General features: G+C 34.2%; 1 protein-coding gene across 1 annotated transcript; it reads left to right on the forward strand.

The window, feature by feature from the left end:
• Positions 1 to 1,412: 1,412 nt before the first annotated feature.
• Positions 1,413 to 13,076, forward strand: LOC148302630 (ankyrin repeat domain-containing protein 13C-like). Its single transcript, XM_088271325.1, has 2 exons — positions 1,413 to 1,554; positions 1,944 to 13,076. Exon 2 carries the CDS (start codon positions 2,069 to 2,071, stop codon positions 3,431 to 3,433), a length of 1,365 nt encoding a protein of 454 aa, XP_088127451.1. The 5' UTR covers positions 1,413 to 1,554; positions 1,944 to 2,068; the 3' UTR covers positions 3,434 to 13,076.

The raw sequence follows: 13,076 nt of genomic DNA on the forward strand, positions 1-13,076 counted from the left end.
AACCCTTCTGCCGCGACAAGTCATTTGCCAATAGTTGTACGAGTCTGAAAAGGTAACAAAGTTACAGAATTAGTTTATATGTTTGAAAAATAATTGCGAGCATTACGACCCACTGAGCGATCTCCGATTATGAGGATATCAGACACCGGTATACACTGAGATGGTCTTATAAGGTATACAGTGGCAGGCTTCCCGGAGGGGCTGATATGAAGAGTTCCAACCTCATCATAAAACTGCTCGTGGAGCACAGATGGGGGCTGAAAATTTGTCAGCATCAAGAGTCCAGTCCGGTATTGCGATTGCAAGCTTCGGCGGGCTGGTCTTCTTACATCATATATCGAATATTATTTATTAATTATCATCCATACCTATTTCTTTGTGAACAAAACATGGCCAAGCATTGCACCCACTAGTAAATTGACATTTGTAACTGTATAAGTAAAACTGGAAAACCATTTCAAAATCTATACGCCACGTGCTGTAGTTATTTTTGAATGACATCTTTTGTGTTTGTTGAATCTTATTTTATATGCATATATTGCAATAAACAACATTATATGACAATAAATGTACTTGTAATTATGTTTGGCTTCTTTCTTACGAGTCCATGCTCGGATGATATGGCGCGATTAGTGTAACTCTTTATGAAAGGTGGGCTTCAAATAACATTTAATCGTTCACCTCTTGAGCGCTGGACACGCAGGGTATTTTCTTTAAAGGATATTTAAACTCGGCTTCTGCCATCCCGACAATGTTCCGAAATTTCCCAGGTGGCTCTGCCGACAGCTCAGAGTCGGTTGTCCGTACTTTACCTAAAATATAACATAAAAACGATAATAAAAACAGACTCGCTGTCAACGGACTGTCAGAATGACATTTCACACAAAGAAGATTGCACAGTTTTTCAGGCATGAAAAACAACAACAAAAACAGTTGATTACCTGCAATGCTGTTGATGGGGTCATTCGGGAGGTTATAGAATACATATTTCTTCTAATTAGCGCTTATTTGAGCAGCAGTCGAGACAAATTTCTTGCGTAATTTGTTTGACAGCTGTTTAGCAAACGGCGGAATGAGAGGAAACGCCTTACCAATAATGAAGTACTCACATTTCCAATACATAATAGTTATTTTCAACACGAGATCACCCGGCGTGTCATTTATCGTTTACAATGAATTATATAAATTAGTTTGTGCAATGAATTCATGACGGTCGCCCGGCCAGACTCGAACGAAGCTTATATACAAATATCATATACTAATGATGGCGCTGTAGGTATTCGATTTCGCGTCACATCGCCAGGTTGGCAGTGAAATCTTTCGTCTTTCCAAAATTCGTACTTGAACGTTACAAAACCAGAGAAAATGTAACAAAATCTACTATTTTCCTCGTCGTGAGTGACCAGCATGAGAAATTTAAAGAAAAAAAGCGTTGTATTGTCGTGCGGTTGTTATTTTCCCTATTTGTATACAAAAATATGTTGCTTACTTAGTAAGTGGGAATCAGTGTATCCATTTTGAGTGTATTTACTAAATTTTATATAATGAATTTGGGTGAGTTGTCATTAATTTCTTTCAATAAAAGTGTTTGCGCAAACGTCACCTATATTAAGAAACCTAACCTAAACATGAATGACAACCAGTCTTGTCTGTTTTCTTAATAATTTTATAACCGTTTTACTAAGTTTAATTTGTTTTTCAAAATACTTTGTTTTTTTGTTTTGGTTTAGTATGTAGTTGCTTACGAGGTTTTAAAACAATCTATTCGGAATGACTAACAATGGATTCACGAATTGGCATATTTTTGTTGAACGTTTTACGTCATAAGCACACGTAAATTAATATTTATATACCCTTTAATTGGTTGAAAAATAGCGATATATTGTAATTATTGGTATTTTATGTTATTTTTGGATGAGTGATAATTATTTACTTCATTGCAGGTGTTCTGAAAATGGAAATAAGTTTTTGCGCACTGGATGTGTACGGAGTTCTAATGAACACTTAAATATTGCGTTACTATGCTAGTAGTATTTTGTTTTCTTGGTGATATGTCATCAGTTGTATTATGGTCGAGTACATAGCCACAAAAATGTCAGGTGTCATGGAACTAGCCAATGGAGAGCAAGCTGAAAGTTATCCTCTTCATGAATGCGTATTCAAGGGTGACTTGAGAAAGCTATCTGCTCTGATAAGGAAAAATGATGTCGGGAAAAAAGACAAACACGGCAACACGGCTCTTCATCTCGCCGTTATGTTGGGCAGAAAGGAGTGCGTTCAGATACTCCTCGCTCACAGCGCTCCGGTAAAAGTGAAAAACCTGCTCGGCTGGTCTCCGCTGGCGGAAGCGATCAGCTACGGCGACCGCCAGACCATCTCCTCTCTGGTGCGCAAGCTAAAACAACAAGCCCGCGAGCAAATGGAGGAGAGGCGACCCGACCTCGTACAGGCCCTCCAACAAATAAGAGACTTCTACATGGAACTCAAGTGGGACTTCCAGTCCTGGGTTCCTCTGGTCTCCCGTATCCTCCCTTCGGACATCTGCAAGATCTACAAGTCCGGGTCCAGCATCCGCCTGGACACCACCCTCGTAGACTTCTCGGACATGAAGTGGGAGAGAGGCGACATCAGCTTCATCTTCAAGGGGGACGAAACCCCCAGCAAATCACTGACCGTCTTGGACAACAAGTTCCAAGTCTTTCAGCGGGTTCGCTACGAAGAGACAGAGCTTGAGATAGAAGACGAAGTGGATATTCTGATGTCTAGCGACATTCTGGCGGCCCAGATGTCCACTAAGAGCATATCTTTCTCCCGCGCCCAGTCCGGATGGTTCTTCAGAGAGGATCGAAGGGAAACCGTCGCCGGGCAATACCAGAGCGATCTGTACTGCATCAACGGGTTAGTTCTCGAGTCGAGGAAGAGGCGCGAACATCTCTCTACAGACGATCTGCAGAAGAACAAAGCGTTGATGGAGAGCTTTACCAAAGGAAATGCGCAAGGTCTAGATTCCAACGGCGAACCAGTGAGAAGGAGCTCTCTCAACCCTCCGCCAGAGTGCGGGACTACTTGGACGGAGTACATAAACTCTCCTTCCGGCCGATACACAGGCTTAGGTCGTGAGCTAGTCTACAAAGAAACAACCAAAAACTTCCGCGCTACTGTCGCGATGAGTGACGACTTCCCTCTGAGCGTCGAGATGCTACTGAACGTCCTCGAAGTCATAGCCCCGTTCAAACACTTCTCCAAACTACGAGAGTTTGTCGCCCTAAAACTGCCGAGCGGTTTCCCCGTCAAGATAGACATCCCCATCCTGCCGACGGTGACGGCGAAGATCACCTTCCAACAGTTTGAGTTCCGCGAGGGGATTCCTCAAACCATGTTCCAGATCCCGGCGGACTATGTGGAGGACCCGTTCAGATTTCCCGACTTATGACGCTTCGATATACTAACACTGTTCGACATGGGGGAGAGGCAGAGATGGAGGTGGGAGATGACGAGAAACCGTCACACGAGGAAGAAGACGTACCGTCCGACTCCTTTATCCGAGACGGAAACAGTCTCCATTGAATTCCCGATGCTGTTCGGTCTCGGGAGTTCTTATTCCAGTCACTGTGTGTTGTACGTAGAATAATGTCTTCATTTCATACTATTAAAGGTACTATGAGATCTCCAGGCTTTAAAATTTACATATTTAGGACTACAATTTTGTATCAGAGTTTATTTTATACTCTTAAAACTAATCTACGTTTTAATTTAAAAAAAAAAACGAGTCCATTTTAGAAAATGAAATATTTATACTCATTCAATCATGCTTTGTTTGACATAAATTTATTAGAGACATAATCAAACGTCAATTCTTTTTTTGCAAATGAACCAATTGTATAATTGTAAGCATATATGTGATTTCTATACCATATAATATGAGATTTTCATGATGTACTTAAATGTTATATTAAGACAGGATTTACTATATTACATTCTGTTTATCTGGAAGTTATAATCCTTGATGAAGATTTTTTTAAATAAACACTATTTCAAACGCCATTTATTTACGATGCAATGATTGGTTTTTGCACATTGATTGGAATCAGAAAGTATTTTTTACTTTGCAAAAATAGACATTAAAAAGATAAAACTACACGTATAATTGTAGTTTGCTTTAGTTTGTTTAGCTCTTCACATACTGCATTGATGTAACATTGAATTGTCAAAAATACTTAAAAACAATACTCCATTTTGTGTAGGAAAAGAGTACTTTGCAATTGATTTATCTTGTGATTTTAATACGAGTCAATACAGAAAAATATGCAGGGGTAAAAAAGTCAAGAAACCAATGTTAAATCATGGTTTTATTGCAATACCAGCCATTCTTCTGTAAAATCTGTCATTTAAATAATACAATTGAATATTGAGCTATCATATCCTGCATAAATTGATAAATTTGTTTTTGTTATCAGATCTCTTGATCGTTGATAATGAACTGCATAACTCCACACAATGCGGTATTGTTATTTATTGACAATTTGACTTGTAATATAATAAAAAATTGCCCTTTCACCATCGGAATATATGTGTTAGAAGAAAAAATACCGTAATATTGATTGTTATTGATGTTATATGTTTTTTAAAAGTAATTTATTGAATAAAATTATTGAATACAGCACGGCTGATCAAGATTATTATTAAAATTTAATGTCACCGTAGTGTATATTTTTTGTATATGTATTATGTATAAGTTTCCATGTTGAACAGTGTTAGTTATATGCTTTATTGATTTTAATTTATTTTTAGTATAAAATATTTAAATAATATATCAGGCTATTAGTCAATTCTATAATTGAGAGTACACATTTATAAGAAACTTGTAACATTTTCGAGGTGTATACTTTGAAATTTCGTTTAATCAAACCAAATGACAAGGAGTATGTTGTGAAATCCATAGAAATCGTTGCAATGTAGAAAAGAATTTGTGAAAATACTAATTTTATAGAAACTTCTATGGAATCTCATTAAAACTCCAAGCAAATATATTAGAAAATGTCACATTTGGAAAACACTCGCAATAGGAAAGATGAAGGATATCTCTTTTATGCAATTATTTTGCATAAATGTATATATTTTTATGTACACAAAATTTACACATTTGTTTATGCTAATAATTTTTCTGTTGCACATTTAAACATGTCAATTTTATCTGACAAAAACAATTATTTTACTGCAGTTATTCAAAGCCAATTTATAACTGTTTTATGCAAGATTTTATGTACATTTGTTTGATGAAATTTATAATTAAAACATTATTTTTTTTTATAATTATGTCCATAGAGTGATATCTAACATGCCTTGATTGGTCCACCGAAATATCCATCTTTAGTTTGTATATTTTTAATTAGTTTTAAGGATTCATTTGTATATTCGTTTCCTACAAAGTATTTATTGCAACTTTTACAATACATTAAATTAAAACTATGCCTTATAATAAATTAAATTATACCTAATTTTATAAGAACTGCTGTATACATGATGCCATTAACAAAAATTATCACATTTTCCGAGAGGGTCATTAATTTTGTGCCGCCCTGTACTTCTTCGGTTCTAGTATAATTTTTTTTTGAGAATCTTATGAAAATATCGTGGGTAAAAAATGTCAACTCGAAAATATGCAATTTCGACATTAAGTTTCAAAGTGGGTATTTTATTCAGGCTAAATGCTTCAAATAACAAGGATTATTCAAACAGGGATTTTAGAGTTCACATTTTTTGCCAGTATACCCATGATATGATTGGTTTTGCCATATCGCTCACTCCTTTCAAGAACGTCATAAATCAAAAAACTTGATTCTTCAGGAGAACGTTTTTAAAGTATGAAAATATAACACAATGTATTAAAAATAAATATTAAGCCACTTATTGAACGTTTTACTGCGCAACAGATTTTTTAGGTAAAACCTGAAGGTTTTTTCTCCATTTGAAAAATATTTAGTTTATTTAAGAAAATAATTAAACAATACATTTTCTTAAAAATGCAAAAACAAAATTTTTGCCCTGTAGCGGGTAAATATTAAGTTAAAAATATGCCTCTTTTGCTGGGATATAGTACATTTTCTGGGCATTCCGAAAACATGCACAACTGAAAATTGACGAATTTTGATTTATGACGTTCTTGAAAGGAGTGAGCGATATCAGGTATATGCATAAAAACTCTTGTTATTCTGATTCCGCTAAAAACAATTTGATGCTCTGCGCTTGCTAGGTTCGACTCAACATAAGTTTTCCTATGTAATTAGGAAGTAATATATTGGACCACCGTCAGTATTGACTAAAAAAATTAGACACTAATGCACCAGCTCCTTTTTTCATCAATTTACATCCATTATCTTTTCCCTCCTTAAATCTCTTTATGTTTCGTGTTAATTTTTAATGCAGATAATAACCTGAAATATTTTTTTCATCTTAAAAGTACAGTAAGTCCTCTATTTACGCGATTAAGTCACTCCAAAGGTTTTTGTGAAAGTGATTTTTTTTTTGTGATTGTTTTGATATATAATATGTAATAATAAGCGCTAGTTTCAAAGGATATAAGTATAATACATATCGCTCACTCCTTTCAACGTCATATATAAAAAAAACTTGATTTTTCAGGAGATCATTTTTTTTAAAGTTTAAGAATATTATGAAATGTATCAAAAATAAATATCAAGCCACTTATTGAACTTTCTACTGTGCAACAGATCTTTTTAGGTAAAACCTAAATGTTTTTTCGCCATTTGAAAAATATTCAGTTTATTTAAAAAAATTATTAAATAATACCTTTTCTAAAATGCAAAAACAACACTTTCTGCCCTGTAGCGGGTAAATATTAAGTTAAAAATGTGCCGCTTTTGCTGGGATATAGTACATTTTCTGGGCATTGCGAAAACACGCACAACTGAAAATTGACAATTTTTGATGACGTTGTTGAAAGGAGTGAGCGATATGTGAAAACTGAATAGATCTACATGCATATATTGAATAAAATATGATTATTTTAGAAGTTATCATTTATTCAGATACATACATATGTTTTCCTATGTAATTAGTATACTTAAACGTAACTCTGTATTCACACATACATATGTGTGAATACAGAGTTACATTTAAGTATAAACTACTTATATTATCAATTTATTATTTATATTCCTCTATTTTTGTTCATTATCGTAGATTGCATTGGTACTGATTTTTTTTACATAATCCATAATTCGAACATCCTAAATATCTGATTCTACGATTAGATTATTTAATAATTGTTCTAATCGTAGAATCAGACATTTTATGAGCGCATGTGATGTAAGCTATCTTTTCACCTTTTTCATATTGTTTTATAATTTTTAATTTGGTCTCCATTGTTACGGCATGTCTTCTTTGATTATCAATTTGAGAATCAAATTTACTCTTGTTTGACATCTTAGCGGTTATATTTGGGTAGACGATCAATTGTGAAACCGGCATCGCGGGTTCGATTCCCGCCAATTGCAAAATAGCAGTAAAGGCGGAGAAGGGGGGGGGGGGGTGCCAATGCAGTTTCTCTCTTTCTCTCTATCACTATCCCAACAACACAAAAGTTTATCTAAACAAAACATGAGAAAGAAAATCATTTAAAAAAATTGTTTAAGTACAAATTCACGTAAGTCGAAATCGTGTAAGTAGAGGACTTACTGTACTTGATGTTTTGCCTATATTGGTAATAAATGGTGATTGATCGCCGTTATGAAATTATGTTTTACTAATAAGTATAGTAAAACCCCCTTTAACGTTGAGATAGGTACCGCATTATCAGAGGGAATTTTTTAAGTGGTTAATTTTTTAAATTGCATTTTTACATTTTGACCAGCGGAAAAGAGCGAAATGAGTCATTTAAAATTAAAATACAATTAAAAATATGACCTTCCCTACAATGTTCCCACTAATAACGCGGTATCTATCTCAACGTTATGGGGGGGGGGTTTACTGTAGTCCTACCCACCCATCTTGTATATTCTGGAACATTTTATACAATTGTATTTAAAAGCAATTATTGCAAGTAATGTACACATTTAATTTAATGTAATTTGCTGATTGGTTGCTACCTAAAGACCTACTTATTATAATTTTGATATGTAATTTTTAAATGATTTTTCGACTAGTCGAACATATAGATAATTTCCTTGAAGTGTGTAAATATAATAATAAATTATTATTTATAAATATATTAACATTTTTAAAATATATTACCAATATATATACCACAGTGCAAGGAAAGTTTTTACTTGAGAAAGAGGTCACCCTATCACAATGTGCTTAGCGGAAATATTGCATTAATTTTCTTTTGATTTTTTTTTCTATTAACATTTTTTAAATATCTTACCAATATATATACCACAGTGCAAGGAAGGTTTTTACTTGAGAAAGAGGTCACCCTATCACATGTGCTTAACGGAAATATTGCATTAATTTTCTTTTGATTTTTTTTTCTATTAACATTTTTTAAATATCTTACCAATATATATACCACAGTGCAAGGAAGGTTTTTACTTGAGAAAGAGGTCACCCTATCACATGTGCTTAGCGGAAATATTGCATTCATTTTCTATTGATTTTTTTAATATAGTTGTTTTCGTGTTTTATCATTTTAAACACCTAAATTTAAAAAAAAATATAAATGAAGTGAAAAAAAAAATTTACATTTTTACGATAAACACAAATGTTTAAATTCAGTACTATTTCCAGGTTGACCTTCATGAATAGAAATCAAGTTGTGACAGATAGAGGGTTAAATCTAGAAACTTTGACTCAGTGTCTGCTACATTGTTTATAATAAACGCTTGTTTGATATCTTTGATGATATATTTAATTTATCAGTGATTGATATCTTTAATTTTTTATAAAAAAAGTACCAATTGTATAGTTACAATTATGAATTTGATAATAATATGCACACCTGTGAGTGATAATGGTTATTCCTTAATACACTAAGAATGGGTGTTTTTTACGCCTGGGGAGCGCTGGCGGCGGGATTCGATAACTGTGTAAATAATAATAAAACCCTTTTCCGCACCCGAATGGTGCATAGGGCACTGTGTCATATAAACGCAGTGTTATCTTGATCGTTTTTTACACATGAAGGAAAGGTGATCAGCCCTCCGCTTCAGGTAACCAGTCCATGGTAATATTGAATAAATATTACAGTGAAAAAATCACTTATATTTATTTTACCCCCCTTGGGAATCGAACCCGGGACCTCCAGAACGGTAGCCGAGCGTGCTGACCATTACACTACGGAGGCAGACGAAACATACATATAGTACATATAGTTAAGAACTTAACAAAGAGATTGGTACATAATATTCTCATAAAGACATTCATTAATTCCTTCTTTTCTGACTTTGAAATGAGGCCGACGCAGGAGGTAAAAATACCCTTCCCGTCCTTAAGCAAAGGGTAGAAATAACTTATGCGTCCTTAGTGTGTTGATAGGGTGTTTTCTCATAGTTAAAAAAGCAATAATCTATCTCTGATGTGTGAAAAGACCGTTATCACTCTTAATTGGAAATAGACTTTTTTTATTAGTTTTGGTAATTCAAAAAAGTAAGATGTAAATTATTTTTAAAAAAAACTCACTGCTCTGGGATCATTCTTATTATGGAAACTCGCTGATTGGACAATCAAGCCTCTTTTTAACAGTTAGGAAGATGAATATAAAACTCGTTATTTCAAGGCAATTATTTTTATACAGAAAAATTAATAATTAATTGTGATTTTTTTCTAAAATTTAAAATTAGTATATATGAATATGAAATGCTAAAGCAGTATTTTTTCTTAACACATTGTTGTATCAATTGATTCCGCAGTTAAAAAAAAAAAAAACCCTTACCGCACCCCAATGGTGCATAGGGCACTGCTTCATATAAACGCAGTGTTATCTCGATCGTTTACACATGAAGGAAAGGTGATCAGCCCTCCGCTTCAGGTACCAGTCCAGTGTAATATTGAATAAATATTAGAGTGAAAAAATCACTTATATTTATTATACCCCCCTGGGAATCGAACCCGGGACCTCCAGAACGGTAGCCGAGCATGCTGACCATTACACTAAGATAATATCTATCCATTTTTCATTTAAAAAAATCTTAAAATCTATTGTGATGTGTTCTGATGCGTTCCGCTTACATTATCAAACACATTTTTGTGGATCATCAGTTACCTTCAACTTCGTATACAAAAAAACTCATCTTGAACGTCTAGTTTCTTATCTTGCTTTGCTGTGTCATAGGTGTCACTATAATACAAAAATATTATTGATTATTTTCTGTCATCATTCTTTCTCTGTGATCTATCACTGCCATTACATTTCTTTAACAAACTTCACCGTAACCAATGTATTAAAATATATTGTGATACCAGGGGGGGTCAAAAAGTTCGCGGAATGGCGGGGTTGGCGAGGGTGAGTTTACTCATCCAGGTAGGCGCTAATTGAGTGACTCATTGTTAGTATATATACCAAGTTTCAGCCTAATCGGGTCATTAGCTTCTGAGTTATCAACGAGTAAACAAGTCAATCGGGAAGAAACTAGCCACTATGGAGAAAATTTAATATCGCGCCGTCATTAAGTTTGTCACCAAACAAGGATAGACACCTCAAACCATTTTTCAAGAGATGTTAGCTGTTTATGGGGACTCCGCTCCTGGGAAAACCATGATTTATAAATGGCACGCCCTTTTCAAACAATGGAGGGACTCCATTGAAGACGACCCCCGACCTGGACGGCCGATTGAGGCTACCACACCAGAAATAATTGGAAGATGCCCGGCTAAAGAAAAAACAGCTTGCAGCATTAGTTGGAGTATCAGAAATAACCATTTTAAACATCCTACATCAACACCTTAGCATGACTAAAGTCTGTGCAAGATGGGTTCCGAGAATGCTTTCTGCCCATCAAAAACGCGAGCGCGTCGAAAGTTGTAGCGAGTTTTTGGACCGCTGTGGAGAGCAAAGGGAGGAAGTTATGGCCCAAATTGTAACTGGCGATGAAACTTGGGTTCACCATTATGAACCTGAGTCAAAGCAAGAGTCGATGCAGTGGCAAAAAAAAGGCACACCCCTTCCTAAGAAGTATAAGGTGTCTTAATAGGTCGGAAAGATCATGGCGACGAACTTTTGGGATACAGGAGGTATCCTTTTGATTGATTATAAGGAACGTGGTGTTTCCATAACGGGAGAATACTACGCTTCTTTACTAGATCAATTAAAAGAAGCTATTAAAGAAAAAAGGCGAGGAAAACTTACAAAAGGCGTGCTACATTCCACATCATTAACACCGTATGTCAAACAACTGTCATAATAGATTTTAAGAAATAGTAAAATCAAAATTGAAAGTAAATCAAATTTAAACTACCTGTCCTATGACTCTCACATTTCAAAAACTCCTTCAAAATAAACAAGCCGTATATCTACATATCCTTAGAATGCTGAGTTATTAATTTTTCATAGTTTAATAAAAATGAGTTGATCATCAGTGTGGAACAACAAAAATTTGTCAATGTTTTACAATTTTCGCTTAATCTAATATTCTCAAATTCTCAATCTAAAGTCGTAATTTAATATATGTCATGAGAAAAGATTAGAAATTAATAATTGGTGTGATTTTTGATGATTTAAATTTTTTTTAGAGAATTGATGTTTTAAATTCATTGATGTAACTTTGAATTTATTGTCATTCTGGATCCTTGATTAGAGAATTGTCATAGTTGTTTATTTCTTTAGTTAGGTTTTTCTTTTTGGCATGTTTAACCCTTTGGGCGACGGTCCACTACCCGGAATTTGACCGTCCGGCAGTCCAGTTTTGAAAAATGAAAGCAACTACGACAGTTTAGCGTGATCGAATTTACCGAATTGATCAAGAGCACTGATCCAAAAAAATATGGACAAAAGAACATGCCAATCCAAGCCAATCGTCGTTTTAAAACGCTAACTGACGTGCCAGGCGGTAACATTCCGTGTAGTGGACAAATGCCTTTTGACTGATGAGTTTAAATCAAGGGAAAACATAGGAAATAATACCAACATTGGGTGACCGATTCCACTGCAGTCCATACAATAAGAGCTCATAAAATAATATGGTAAAATGAATCACAGCACGCATGACTAGGTATGGCTAGTTGTTACTTAAATTATTTCTGAGCAAAATTAGTTTGTATGGCATTTCATATAAATTTTATCGTTATTTTAAAACAAAAAATTGAGATTGTTTTTTTATATAGCTTAATCACCTTAAAACATTTGGTCCTCATTTCTAATTTCTTCATATAAACAATATGACAATTTGCCTTAATGGTCCATCGTAATCAAATTAGTGAATTCAAATTTGGTTCAATAAAAAGATTCAATAAAATTTCCTTATTATGAATGTTGATAATAATTGTGAATAGAAAATTGTAAAAAAATATATGTCAGTGTTTCCTAGATGTTTTTCCTTAATATTTATTTCATTTCTTAAATGTTTTTCACAGATACTTTGTGGCACATTTTATAAACATTATAAAATAAAACTACTTTGTTTTTGACCACTTTTTATTGGTACTTTTCTCCAACCGGTTACGACAAGAACCTTGTCGTCATCAGGGTTAAACATGTACACGTATGACTGATGATGTGTCGGGTTGTGGTCCCGTGGTTAGTTTCGCGGACTCTTCAGTCAGAGTTTCTCGGTTCGAACCCACTCTACCACAATTTGATACCTATTTCTAACAATGAGCCGCTTAGGCTCACAGAGATAGTATGGAATAGAAATATTTGTGTTAATAATAAAAACACATATTTCTCTTAAAAAAAAAATAAAAATGATAACAAGGCTCTTGTCGAAACCGGTTGTAGAAAAATATAGCAATAAAAAGTGTTTAAAAGTAAAGTAGTTTTATTTTTAAAAGTATATTTATTTCTGACTATTTTTTTAAAGCTATATGTGACACCTTCTAACTTTATACCTTTCCTACCTCAAATGTATGTGGTACCATTTGTTTGTGTTACTGTTTCTATTAAATAAATCGAAATGAAATGC

Source organism: Brachycentrus maculatus, unplaced genomic scaffold, assembly GCF_059751285.1.
Source record: "Brachycentrus maculatus isolate JH-2025_06_01 unplaced genomic scaffold, ASM5975128v1 h1tg000430l, whole genome shotgun sequence".
Taxonomy (NCBI): domain Eukaryota; kingdom Metazoa; phylum Arthropoda; class Insecta; order Trichoptera; family Brachycentridae; genus Brachycentrus; species Brachycentrus maculatus.

Bases quoted from the DNA above. Each gene is read 5' to 3' on its own strand.
- LOC148302630 (XM_088271325.1), top strand. From the start codon at position 2,069: ATGGTCGAGTACATAGCCACAAAAATGTCAGGTGTCATGGAACTAGCC.